This window comes from Anastrepha ludens, chromosome 3 (assembly GCF_028408465.1).
Source record: "Anastrepha ludens isolate Willacy chromosome 3, idAnaLude1.1, whole genome shotgun sequence".
In the NCBI taxonomy this organism is placed as follows: domain Eukaryota; kingdom Metazoa; phylum Arthropoda; class Insecta; order Diptera; family Tephritidae; genus Anastrepha; species Anastrepha ludens.
The window spans coordinates 99,463,312-99,478,153 of NC_071499.1; the positions used below are offsets into that span (position 1 = coordinate 99,463,312).

Below are 14,842 nucleotides of genomic sequence, written 5' to 3' on the forward strand. Positions count from 1 at the left end.
CGCGGTCAACATTTGCTTGAAATAATCTTCAAACATTAAATTATATGGACTCTACTATCGCTTTAAATCAAAATTTCATGGCATTTTTCTGAATTTTACGTGTGTTTTTTTCAAAAACTTTGCTATAGCTCTTAAAAAATCACCCTTTATATGCTTGATGCTGTATTTTCTAATTATGTCATCTATTGTGTCGATATTGAGGTCGCTGGGGATCACGTCGTTTGGTATATAGCAGCCTGCTTTTGTTATTGTTCGAAGTACTTTAGATTGCGTCCTTTGAGTTATTTGGATATTGGTTTTTTTTGCTGTACCCCAGATTTCTAGAGATTGAGATTACAGATTTATATATCACTACTTTGTTGTTAAGGCTTTGTTTTGAATTTCAGCCAGTATAGTTGTCCGAACTTGTTTTTGATTTAATTTCGTTTGTTTTCTATATGTCGTTACCAATTTAGTTTTTCATCTATAGATATGCCAAGGTACTTTGCACTAGGAAGATTTTTTATTTTATTCATTATTTTTTATTGTTAGTTTGTGTCTCTTAGGCTTTCTGTTTGTATACATATATTACTTGTACCGTTTTATCTTTGTTGACTTCTATCTCCATTTATCGTGCCATGGTACAGTGTCATTTATTATTTGTTGAAGAATGTCAGTCGCTTTTTTTCTATTTTATCTGATGCCATTAAAACCGTGGTATCCGCGAATGTGGCTATCATGCAATTTTTTGTTGTTGGGATCGGCATATCTGCTGTAAATATCAGGTACAATTTTTTTTTTTAATTTTGTTTTATTACTGGTATCAAAGCCCACATTTTTTTAAAGGGTGTTGAAATATCTACATATATCTGGCTTATCCATCGGGTTTGGCCTATGAGTAATTGTTCAGTGCTGCAAACATGAATGTACTCGTACGTATGATATGAGCTGAAATTATTGTGTTTTTAAGAAAGCTGTGCTTGTCTATTACTGGGATTATTTAAAGTGTTCGACTTCGCTTGATCTTCCTTCATTCTCTACTAAAAAATATTATTTAGTGAGGATTTTTCAAAACGCTTTATATAATTCAAAACGAGTTTTATCTACATAGATTATTTCGGGATTGATTACACCAATATTACTTCTTCAATAATGCTGGTGTGTGTGCGTGCCCATAAGAAGCGCAAATGCTGTCTATAAAAGTACCAGTCGGCTTTTTAAGCTCAGTTTAATATATCGCAGACAGCCACATAGCGAATACAGTTCGGGCAACAATATGTCATATATTGGAGCAAACACTTCTGACGCTGAATGCGAAAGAGTTGATCAACAAAAAAGCCGTCATTCGGAATTTGTTTCAAAATTAGCAGCTAATAAGCTATCCTTGGAATCTAAATGGGCAAATAAAAAAGATGATGAGTCTGGATCGGAATTGTCATATACAGAAAACTTTCTGACACGAGGTTAGTGATTTAGTTTATTTGAAATGGCCTCAGTTTTTAGATCAGTTAAAACTAAAAAAAAAAATTCAATTCTTAAGAGGTATATCAGTGATAATAATTCAAAATATTGAAGTGCACGTACGTCTTTTTTTATTCCTATGCATTTTTTTAAATATTTGCTGTTAAAATAAGATCAAAAGTCAGAAAATATTCAAGGAAAAGTTTGAGTATAGTGAAATTAAATTACTTTTGAAAGTTTTAGTTGAATTATTCGTCGCTGAATGTAATTAACAAAAATTCGTGAAAGGGTTGGGTTTTTTGTTGTAATTTGATACAGATATAGTGCTTAATTCTAAAAGTTGTTCCAAAACCTTCTTCCAATTTTTTATTTGATACCGCTTATTTTTGTGTAAAAGGATTTAAACATCACCAGACAGGATCTCAAAGGATAAAGATGTTCTCACTAAAAAGTGCTTAAGAAGTACGAAATCAAACAACAGTAAAGTGAGCAACAGTAAAAGTGATTGTGATTAGTAGCAAGCATAAACAAAACATTTCTTAAGCGTCATATACATATGTGTGTGTGCATGCATGGATACTTGTATATGTACTTGGAATGGGACGGCACGTTGCGCCGTCTAGGTGAAAATAAATGTTGTCCAGATCAATACCATCCAATTCCGGCCATAAAAAATCGTTAAGCATCTCTCGATAGCGCAATCCATTCATTCATAACACCTGTTATTTGAAAACTCTTTACTTAAATACGTTTAAAATGTCATCGATAATTCCAACAGAATTCATTGCATACGAGTATAAGTATGAAGCTGGGCGATATTCCGTATAAGAAGTTCAACTGTTTCAGCGATACAAAATACTTACATATATCGCGACACATTAGATAAAGTTGTTTGTAACGGTAATGGCAATCGAAGTAAATGTTTGCCAAGAAAGAGCATTTCGTAAACTCCGTCTGTCGTTCTAAGATGACATCATGTCGCTTTACAGAAACAGACGAAAGCCAAAAATTAGGGAAAAATTACCGAAAATTGTGTTCATTGTGTACAATTTGGAAAGAGGTCGTAGAGGATCTTCCACTCTAGAGCAGTTGATATAAATTGCGAAAAAGAGACTTAATCGCGAAAAAAGACTAATACGCGGGAAACTTTAATTAAAATGCCAGTTTATGGGATTCTACGAATTTTTAGAATCAGAACATTCTTTACTTTCTTTACCACTAACAATTCTTTGGATAACGTTGGGCTACAGTTTTTTATAGCAAGTATATTTTCATTATATAACTAGGTGGATTTATGTTGTAGAGAAGAATTACACACACGGACAAAATTATTCACACAACCATTATTTTTTTTCGATAAGTTGTATCTTGAGAAAAAATGAATGTAATTAAAAATGTTATTCTAACAAATTTATTGTTTATTTGAAACTAACATAAACTTAACAAAACTTTACTCCATCAACGGAAAATTAACAAAAATGTCTTACCCCTTTCACATTCCATACAATTTGCACAAAAGCCCAAATGAATGAAATTCGCGGAAAATAACTGCATTTTTTGTTGTTTTCATCAATTATGCAAAGATTTTTTTGACAATTTTTAAATAGAGTGAATATCTTTTTTGTTGTTGTTTTTGTAATGTGTGTGTTTACTTAATAACTGTTGGCGCCTAATAGTCGTAGAAAAGTACAATAATGGAATGTGTGTATAAATTTTTTGTTTGCTTTTTTATTTGTTGTTGGAATTCTCGATCAAAGCTAAAATTTAAAATTTTTCTTCACTATGCAAAGATATTCTTGACAAACTGTATATTTTCTTCCACTTACTGTGTTTGGTAAGACGCATTGACCCGCCTATTCGCTTCGGTCAAATTTAGAGCATATTATATATTTATTTGGAGATCTGCCCAATAAAACTCAATTAGTCGAATTGGACATGTTCAAATACTCTTTCTGAAGTCTGCACTACGCACCCTAAATTTTTAGAAACCTCTGTCATCATATAGATCAATGTTATATATAATATATATATATATATATATATATGTATTAGGGTACCTTACCACCAAATCTCTATTGACAGAATTGAACAAGTTTTTCTTTTCCTGTCCCATTTTCTGATCCTGTCTTATCATATAAATCCTGCTTACTTTTAATTAATCTTAAACAGCTAGTGAAAGTACAAATTTTTACGCTGTCTTTTTTGTCTAATATTATAAAAGGGAAATTTGCCTGTTATTTTCTTGTAGAAATGCTTATCTATTCGGTTTTCCTTAAATGAAGAGACCTCGAGTCTTTCACCGTCTCCGAAGGAGTTTTTTCATGGTAGAAATACATTTGGAGGTTTTTAATTGCCCCCCGAACACAAACCATGAGACACCTGACAGAAGCATGCGACGCAGCCATCTCCAAAACGAGGCAGCCAACAAACAAAGAAGAGCTCCTGATGATTATAAAACGGATAAAAAAAAAGAGGTTGTCTGTAAAGTCGGTTTACTGACCATAGTTTAACGTGACAACGTCATAAGAAAATACTGATGTAATGGTTGCAATTTTCAAAACAAAATTTTAATTTTATTTGTTTGATAGATATTTTGTATGGATATAGAGGAGGAGGTAAATGGAATTGCAATGGAATAGGTCAAGTTATATTTACACAAACGTGAAAAATGACGAAACATTTATCAAATTCATGAAAGATATGTTCAATTTCGATTGTGCATCAGACGTTAATAAGTCAACAACACTAAGAGGCACCATCATCGATTTGCCTTTTTCAAGACACTTTACACTCGAAACACTCCCTTTCATTTCCTACTTTTTCTATCATCGTCCTATTCTCAACAGAGAAATGGTTCATTACCATGCACTCAGGAAGAAGGCATATGCAAATACAAGTATGTGAATTTATATAAATATGCGCATATACATACATATATATCCTCACTCAAGTAGGACAGAGTCAAATGTCGAACGTTGCCGAATGCGGGGGCCGATTGTTCTCTTTGTCGTTCGTTCCGCGTTTTCGCTTGCAGTTCATGCAAGGTAACGGCGCATAAGCAAGATAACGACGAATGAGCAAGGTAACGACACATTTTTTCGTGCGTGCATCCGGCTAAATCGAATTATAAGACGTTATCACGTCAATAAAAAAGCTCCAGGACCGGATGGAATCCCCAACGAGGCCTTAAAAGTTGCTATTCAAATTCGTACTGACATTTTTGTAGATCTCTACAATACATGTCTAAAGGAAGCTATATTTCCAACCCAGTGGAAGTTGCAGAACCTGGTTTTAATACCAAAAAGATCCAAGCCTGTGGAAGATCCTACAGACTACCGCCCCCTGTGCATGCTCGACACTGCAGGAAAAATCCTGGAACGACTGCAAGGAGTATTGCCTAATTGCGACACTGGACGTCTAGAACGCCTTCAATCCGGCGAATTGGAGCAAAATTCTGATCGCGCTTGATAATTTCCACATTCCAGGGTACATTCGTAGGATTGTCGCCAGTTATCTTTCACATGACAGAACCCTACGCTATAAAACCGATGCTGGGGTAAAAGAGCACAAAATAACTGGCGGAGTTCCACAAGGCTCAGTCCTGGGACCCTTACTTTGGAACGTCATGTACGAAGGAGTTTTGCGCCTCAATCTGCCTCTAGGGTCGCAAATCATAGGATTTGCTGTCGACATAACTGTTGTGGTCGTGGCTAAAACACTCCGTCGAGCCGAAGAAACATGCAACCAGGCTGTCGGCATGGTAAAGGAATGGTTGTGCAACAGCGGTCTAACTCGTGCGGATCATAAAACTGAAGTATGTAGTATTAATTAGCAGCAGGAAGATTGTGAAGTCAGCTAATATAATGGTGGGCGACCATGGTATAGAATCGAAGCCATTCATTAAGTACCTAGGCGTAATAATTGACCGTAGGCTCAATTTCAAAGAGCACTTGGTGTACGCGAGCAGCAGGGCAGCAGAAGCAGTAACTGCGCTAACACGACTTATGATGAATATTAGAGGCCCTAGGCAAAACAGCAGGAGACTTCTTAATACTGTGGTCACATCGATTTTGCTGTACGCAGCTCCAGCATGGGCGGAAGCCACAAACTACAGCTCATATGTGAAGTGTATGAAATCGGTGTACCGATTGAGTGCCCACAGAGTGTGCTGCGCGTTTCGCACGGTATCGGAAGACGCCATTATGGTTATAGCAGGACTACTCCCAACCAACCTAATAGCAACAGAGTAAACTGAAATCTACAAAAAAAAGCTACTTCAGAACGTGTGACAATGCGCAAGATAGCGAGAGAGAGTAGCCTGCGTTCATGGCAGGAAAAATGGAGCTCTTCCCCCAACGGGCGCTGGACGTACCGTTTGATTCCCATAATATCCAAATGGGTTAACCGTGAACATGAACAGATAGATTACTATCTGACCCAAATACTGACAGGACATGGGTGCTTTAAATCCTACTTATATAGGTTTAAGCACGAAGACGACCCGTACTGTTCTCATTGTGTACCAACTGCAGAAGACGTAGAACATGTTTTGTTTGCCTGTCCGCGATTTGCGTTAGAAAGGGAGGAACTAAGCACTAGGGTGGGGAAGCCAATTACGGCTGATAACCTAGTCGATTTTTTGTTTTTGTTTGTTAAAATTCGATGGATATTTTTAAAACATTATGAAATTCTATTTTCTAACTCTCATTTAATATTAATTAGTAATTATTAATAATAAGTAACTAAGCAGAATTATTAGTCTGTAAAAAGCTTTTGTTTGTTCAAAAGACTAAATAAATAAATATCTTTTATATTTTTAAGGAGCATTTCTACTGACACCTTTACATGAATTATCTATGGAGCGTGCTGCTCTTATATGTGAGAAAATGAATTTTAAAGGATGTTTCAGTCTAACGAAAACTGCTACAGGAATTCTATTTAAGTTCTCACATCCAGATGATTATCAAGCTGTTTACAAAAAAGGATTCCACAAAATCACCGGAGCGAGGTTTTATCGCAAGGTAAGGGGCATTTATGGCATACATTTATCTAAACAAATTGCTTTAAGCTCTAATGTCCCGTGTTATATAAATCACATCTGTTAATACCATATAACATTTGACAGGTGATCTTTTAATAATTGGAATCCATGGTTGAAAGAGTTAAGGTTACGACAAATTTCATAAATTAAAAAGCAAAGAAATAAACAGCTGATTGCTGTTAGAAATTCCTACAATAAATGTTCGATTTTGTTTGTGTTCTTTTGAAGGTTCAGCAGAAATTTGCCAAAAATACTTAATTATTTATATATTATATTATATACTTATACACAACAAGTTTCCTCCATTTGTTTCTGTCAAGCGCCAACATCTTGGTTTCATTCGAGCTGTTCGAGCCTGTTCTATTTAAGACCGCTTCCAGGCTTCTTTTCGCGGTTTACCCCTTCGCTGGCTTCTTTACGGACTCTAATCGATTGCACTTCGAGTAATGCCATTTCTTGTTCTTCTCAAAACTTGTCTTTTTGCAATTTCTGTTTAATTCCAAGTTTCGCAATCGTAGAGAAGAGTGGATTGGAATTAAATAGTTTTAATTTATACGCCGTGTTATGACTATGAGTTAAAAATTGCTTTAAGAGTGCCGAAAGCTTGCTTGGCTTTTTTTATGCGATTACCAATGTCTTCACTTGAACCATCGTCAGCAGATATTATACTGCCAAGATAGCTAAAGGAGTCGACTCATTCAAGATCTTGCTGCTGTTTCTTGCACCAACGCTAATATCTGGAACATATCGACGAATATACAATAAGCAAATATCATCGGCATAGTCGAGATCATTAAAATTTCCAAGTTATACCTTTTGTTTCAATGGAAGCCTTTTTCATAGCGACGCAGTGGCGATAACACACAGCCCCGACGAATGCCCCTCGTGATTTTTATCTTTTGATGGAACACCCATACAAGCCAAAGCATCCTAAATTGACTTATGATGAAGTGTATGGAATGCTTTTTGGAAATCGATAAAAATAAGTTAGAGGGAGGAACGCCATTCTACCTATTGCTCAAAGACTATTAACGTGGTCAACGCAGAAGCGCCCCGGTCGGAAGCCTGTTTGTTCTGTTCTTAGTCACGGTTGAGTTGCATTCGAAAGTTCAGTTTTTCCGGTAATTTTTCGGTGGCCCAAAAGTCCACAATTAGAGGACTGATCAAGCCAGCGCTGCATAGTCCGCTTTTAGCAGGTCATTAGCAACGCTGTTAATCCCGGCGAATTTATTGGTTTTAAGAGTTTTTATTGCGGCCTTTATCTCCAGTGTATCTAGGCAGACGTACAAAATTTCACTATTTACTTCATGCCATGTACAATTACACAATTGTGCACGGCTGTTGGCTCCGATGATAACATGTTGGTGTAGTACTCTTTCCAAATCGCTAATTGTCTTTCTGTAGTAGTGACAACTTCGTGTTAAGAGCTTTTGAGTGGTCTGCTGGCTAGGTGGTTATTGGGCTGAGACAGTTTTTTTGCTGCCTTATACAGGCTGCTACGGTTGATTCCTGTCGCCGACTGTACTTGTGAAGCCAGTGCATCAGCCATGGCACGTTTGTCATAGCGGTCACTTTTTTTCACTGCTTTGTCTCCATAGCATCAGTTTTCAATTATTTTCTGAGTAGTATTAATTAATTGCCATGTTGAGTCGGATATCCAACTCTTTCGATTGCGCTCAGGATAACCCACATGAAGTTCTGCGGCTTCGCATAAGATATTCTTAATTATTTTTGGCTTTTCTCGACGTTTAAAGAATTTGTGGTAATCTGCAATCAATGAACATATTTTTCTCGGGTCGTCGTATTTTGAAAGTTGAGAACATTGAATTTTCTCTCGGATTGTGCTTGTGGTGATTTATTTATGGTATTTCCGCTACTTTGAGTAACACTGTGCCTATCGGAAGGTGATAATCACTGAAATCGGCCCCGCTTATTTCTGACGTCCAAAAGCGAACCCCTGGGTAATGTGGGCGGGTGATACCCCTGTTGCCTTGTGTGGGAAAAGCCTCCGATGACCATGTTGTTGCCAGCGCAAAATTCAGTGAGCAAGTCTCCGTTTTCGGTCATTCTGCCCATATGTTTTTCCATAACGTGTTCCATGCTGTTGTTGTCTGAACCAACTTAGGCATTGAAGTCTCCTAACAGGAGAGGTTCTTTTGCCAAAAACATTCAATTAAGGGCTTTAAATTAAAAACCTATCCTCAATATTTATAATGTTCTATAATTCAAAAAATCTATATTCCCTAATATTACTGATAATCTGAAAGTGCAGCGTTTAGCAGATGTATCTCCAAACCGTACAATTGATGTAGCTAGAAGAATTAAGCCTTGTAAATTAAATGTTCTCAATTTTGGGTTTGGTGGTGAGTTGGAAATAGTCTGTGCGTTACGACTTCGATTGTTGCACTACACGGCAACTTCGGTTTCGTATAATTCCATGGAATCGACTGAATGAAATGTATCTCCAATACAATGTTGCTGCTGTTGTTAGTGACTTCAGTGAGTTAAGAGCCCGTACTTAGTTGGTTTATGCCTATTATTACTGCAACAATACTTCTCTCTTAGCCTCTCAGATGACTACTTTGTTCTAGCTATCCTAATTGTACTGCTTAAAGCATGAGGGTTTGAGAACCAAGCAGGATACATCTGCCATAAGCTACACTCTCAGATTTCCAACATCAGTTATTGTAAAAGATTTGCTAATTTGTATTGAATGCGCAAATGCTGCACTAACTTAATTGCAATCTGGAGTAGGTTTTATATTAATTTAAATGAGTTCACTGAAATACAAAAGGAGGAGAAATTATATGTTTGTGAAAATTCAGTGAATGGCTTGGTAATATTGAAATTTGTAAAATTTCACAAACCACAAATTAATATAATGCCTCCAACCGCAGTTTTTTAGCGTTGTTATGCGGAAGGCGCCGTGGCAAGAAGTATGTGTGTGTGTGCGTATAATTTCTTTTGTTTGGTTGTTCCCATTGCTTTTACCTACTCTTCCTCTTCACAAACAAGTAATTCCTTTTCCTTTTGTAGAATGGAAGAGTCCTAAGAATTCATTCATGTGCAAAGCGAATGAACCTTTAAGTCATTGTTTGTAATCTTCGGCGTTACTAACTTTTTTCTTCTTCAATGTTTTCATGTTATCCGATATTCAGTTATACAATATAATCATGAGATATATATGGACTTGATAAATGAAGGGTCGACTTTACGCATCAATGCTTACTTAACCCACATCTCAATTGAACTTACGCATGAGAGCTGGCATGCGGAACAATTATCGTAGATGCTTTCCATTTCAATTCAACCGGGCTATTCGGGACATGTTCTTCGATTTCGATGTAACTCAAATATGTTGCTCTCGGGCCAAAATAATGAGACACGTTTTTTTTTGTTCGCCCGAAAAAAATTTTTTTCAAGATTTATCGGCAATTTTGGTTTTCGGCTCAAAATCGATTTTTTTCAATTATAATATATAAGAAATTTTTTTTTTACGAAGTTGATCCAGTACTGGATTCAAATAGAAATTTGAAAATTTATAAAATTAATAATATTAACTATTACGCTTTTATAATAAAACCAGGCAAATCATGCAACAATTTACTATATTATTATTAATTAAAGTCTTGAAATGGATTTATAAAATATATTTAAGCATAGTAAAGAAATAGTGGCATAAAAAAGCTACGCTTTAAGGGGGAACACCACTGTGACAGCCAAAGAAATAATATAAGTGATTCTTTTTTGGGCAAAATGAAGGAATTTGTGGATCGGATTTTTTTTATTTTATTAAGTGTCCATTAAAGACTGTCATCCTAAATTTTTATAGAAAAATATTAATTTATAAAAAAAGTTATAAACAATCTCGTGGAGCATTTCCTCCTCCATGGTCGCATCGATTACTCAAAAATGGATCATCTGGAATTAAAAATTGAAATTGCTTGTTAATTTGTATAAATATAGTTATCGTTGTACGTACGGAATTTCGAAAATTTTCATTTGAAAAAAATGGCGACGGATTGAAAGGTAAAGGGCATTCACGGGTAATCAAGTTGACAGAAAAGTATCGGTTTTGATTTGCTCTCCAAAAGTCGCTTTTTTTTGTCGCCAAGGCTCAAGCAAAAGTCGTTAATTCTAGCGACAAAGTCGCTAAATTGGCAACACTGGAGAGAACGTCGGTACGAATCTCGGTGAAACACCAAAATTAAGAAGAACATTTTTCTAATAGCGGTCGCCCCTCGGCAGGCAATGGCAAACCTCCGAGTGTATTTCTGCCATGAAAAAGATCCTCATAAAATATGTGCCGTTCGGAGTCGGCTTGAAACTGTAGGTCCCTCTATTTGTGGAACAACATCCAAGACGCACACCAAAAATAGGAGGAGGAGCTCGGCCAAACACCCAAAAAGGGTGTACGCGCCAATTATGTGTATATATATATATATGTATATTTTAAAACAAAAAAGCGCCGCAGGCAAAAATTTGAACTAAATATCGCGCGATTTGTATTCCAAATTTTCAGTATATGTATAATAAAAATATATATTTAAAATTAAAAAATCGCCTTTTTATAAAAATATTTCTTTTTGTAACATGTATATATGTACATTTTCAAACAAAAAACCGCCGCAGGAGAAAATTTGGAATAAAATATAGCGTGAGTTTTTTTTACTACATTTGTGTGTTATATACTATTTTTTCGATCCACGCACTTGGACATTATAAGCAAATTTATCGTGATAGCAATGGAAAGCCAACCCAAATAATTGCAAAAACAATAACAAAACCGAATATATACCATGATAGAAAGAAATAAATTAGTTTGGAATTTGTTGATAAACATAAACTGTTTTATTGACGTTTACACTTCACGGAAAATGCTCAAGTAGCACTGCAACCTCGAAAAATTATTGCTTTGGATTGTAATATTTTTTAATGTAAAGCGCACTTATTTAATCGTAGTTGCAAAGCTGTTAAAAATGCGGGTTGATTTATAATACTATAAAAGAGATACTACTACAAAAAATATTAATATACATTATCTTTACATGTCACAAAAATACCCAGAGCAGTAAGCTACCTACATATTCATCAAAATATTCTACACCTTCCATATCTTGTGTTTGATATCTGAAAATAATTTGTGCATATTAGATAAAATGAATATTAGATAGATTTCGCAGATTAGATATGGTGGATAAGAAGTTCACTCTGCATACGCGATTCGTTCCGATTGGGCACATTCATTCCGATGGCTAAAGTCGATACATTTACAGAGGCTCAATAAAGAACTCGGGCACCCAAGTGATATGGTTTTAAATAGAAAATATATATAAAAATGCAAATCTAATGCGTTTATGTGTCACATTTATTTTCGTTCTTCAAGCGTTTTTTTCAAAACTACAAAAAACATAAACAAACTTCAACTCATTCGTACATAGAAAATCCAAACATAAAAACTTAACAAAATACAGGTCAAAAAAGAACTCGGACATTTATATAAAGCAGATCTAGGCAAATAATATTTGAGAAAAAACAATATAATTAATATTTAGTTGGCAAGCCTTTACTTTTTCTCCCAGCATTTAGTCTTCTTGGCATGGATTCGACAGCTTCTTGCATGTTAAAGGATCTATTTTCCCCACTCTTCTTTAATAGCATATTCTAGGTCTTTCTTGTTTCTGATAACAAGCTTTTTCAGTTTGTTTTCAGCCCATAGATGCTCAATTACATTGATGTTTGGATATTGTGAAGGGGTTTCAAGCACTTTAGGACAGTTGTACATAAGTCATAGATGGACATTAAGTGTCTTATGCTTGGGATCGTTGTAATCATAGTACTTGAAATTGTCCTTAATTTCTAACTTGTCAGCCCTTTGGACTAAATTTTGTTTCATAATTGTTAGGTATTGTTTGTGGTCCATATTGCCGTTAATGAAGCACAAATTTCCAATACCAGCAGCGGACCCGTGTTTAACTGTCGCACGTAAAATTTTTTCCAGCTACTCTTCCTTAGGTCTTCTTTACACATATGATTATCCATTGCTTTCATCTTCAAATAAAACGTGGTTCCAGAACTCAAAATCCTTATCCTCATGACGCGATTAATCTCGTTGATGAAAGGTTTTTTTAGTGCAACTCTTCCATCATAATTATTCTTTCGCAACATTATTCTTTCAAAAATATTGCAAAAACTAACAGAACAACAAGAATTTAACAAATCACTGGAGCAAAGGTTGCAAAATCTTGAATTTTTAAAACTGACGAGAGCCTCGACCAATATCACTGTTGCCCATCTTACCAAAACTGTTGGAAAAATTTTTGATAAAGCCCCTGAGCAATATCATAGAAAATAAACAAATAATACCAACACACCAATTTGGATTTCGCGCGCGCCACTCAACTATTGACCAAATTCACAGAATTACTCGTAGCATCGAGAACACGTTTGAAGAAAAAAATGTCTGTTCTGCTGTATTTTTCGATGTCTCTATAGTCCAGTCAAAAGAGACAAAAAAAATAGCCAACTAAGTAATTTTAGGAGTATGCGAGTTTATGGTTTTATTATGTAAAACCCATCACTGTGAACTTAAATTTGAGTTTTCGGGGTCGGGGGTTGTGTCCCGCGGCCGCCATCTTGGAAATAAGGGTGCAACTGGTTTTTGCGATTATCTCGTGAATTTCGACAGTTACGAAAATTTTGTAAAATACTTTTTTGTAGATAATAATGTTATCTACAACTTTCATTCAAAACTTTTTATTGTAAAATTAATAATAAAAAAGTTATAAACAAAATTACACGAAAAATTAAGGGATGAATGGTTTTAAAGCGTAATAACTTTTTTTTTATTGATTTTATGGAAAATATACATCAGAGCTTTTTTATAGAGCATTCTTTTGTGAACATTTTTATCTATAAGTTTTTTCCGCTATCTTTATTTAGTCGTATGATTTTGAGCTGCTAAGCGGAGCAACCAATACATTAGCGAAGCGCGTACATGATTACACAGGCCGACCAAATTTAACCAACATTCGGACCCAGAAACCAGACTATATATTTCCGAAAGTTTATGATGCGCTGAATCTAAATCTGGCCTCAAATGGCGTTCTGTTTGCTCAAATATCATTTTTTTTCGCAGAGATATCGCATTTTGAAATTTTCATGTTTCGAAATTTTCCTACACCTGAAAATCGATTAAGATAACATAGACATGATATAGTCGATTACTAGTTTTCTTGAATTGAGTCTTATTTTTCTTAAAATTTTGTCTCACACCATAAGTGTGCTGACTCACCACACCTCTACACTATCTAACCTTTGGGTACCGAGTCACACACAGCCCTAACCCCTAGAAACCACCCCTATCATACCGCGAGCAGGCTAACCCACTTAACCAGGCTTACCCACAAACTCCATATATTTCAGGCCCTCAAACCCAAGAAAATTAGTGATCGCCTATATCATGTCTATGTTATCTTAATCGATTTTCAGGTGTAGGAAAATTTCGAAACATGAAAATTTCAAAATGCGATATCTCTGCGAAAAAAAATGATATTTGAGCAAACAGAACGCCATTTGAAAAAAGAAGGCTTGTATTTAAAGATGTCATCCTTTAATTTTGGTGAAAGAAAACATCTGCAAGGCTACATAACCTCAAATATGGGCAAAAATGGTGTTTTTTGCACTTTTAGGTTAGGATATCTCGAAAACCAGAGCTGATAGAGCAATTCTGAGGCCAGATTTGGATTCAGCGCATCATAAACCTTCGAAAATATATAGTCTGGTTTCTGGGTCCGAATGTTGGTTAAATTTTGTCGGCCTGTGTAATCATGTACGCGCCTCGCTAATGTATTGGTTGCTCCGCTTAGCAGCTCAAAATCATACGACTAAATAAAGATAGCGGAAAAAACTTATAGATAAAAATGTTCACAAAAGAATGCTCTATAAAAAAGCTCTGATGTATATTTTCCATAAAATCAATAAAAAAAAAGTTATTACGCTTTAAAACCATTCATCCCTTAATTTTTCGTGTAATTTTGTTTATAACTTTTTTATTATTAATTTTACAATAAAAAGTTTTGAATGAAAGTTGTAGATAACATTATTATCTACAAAAAAGTATTTTACAAAATTTTCGTAACTGTCGAAATTCACGAGATAATCGCAAAAACCAGTTGCACCCTTATTTCCAAGATGGCGGCCGCGGGACACAACCCCCGACCCCGAAAACTCAAACTTAAGTTCACAGTGATGGGCTTTACATAATAAAACCATAAACTCGCATACTCCTAAAATTACTAAGTTAAATCTTCTTTTGACTGGACTATATGAGAAATTTCAGATCACGATGAATTTAGCCGT

The 14,842-nt window shown here is 35.3% G+C and overlaps 1 protein-coding gene across 3 annotated transcripts in view; it reads left to right on the top strand.

Annotated features, from left to right (window-relative positions):
* Window positions 1-1,222: 1,222 nt before the first annotated feature.
* Window positions 1,223-14,842, top strand: part of LOC128858590 (uncharacterized) — a 29,740-nt gene continuing 16,120 nt past the window's right edge. For all 3 annotated transcript variants that reach the window (XM_054094988.1, XM_054094990.1, XM_054094989.1), the window contains exons 1-2: window positions 1,223-1,442; window positions 6,262-6,461. In XM_054094988.1, the coding sequence (XP_053950963.1) occupies window positions 1,256-1,442; window positions 6,262-6,461 (387 nt within the window). In that variant the 5' untranslated portion in view covers window positions 1,223-1,255. The remainder of the gene's footprint in view (window positions 1,443-6,261; window positions 6,462-14,842) is intronic.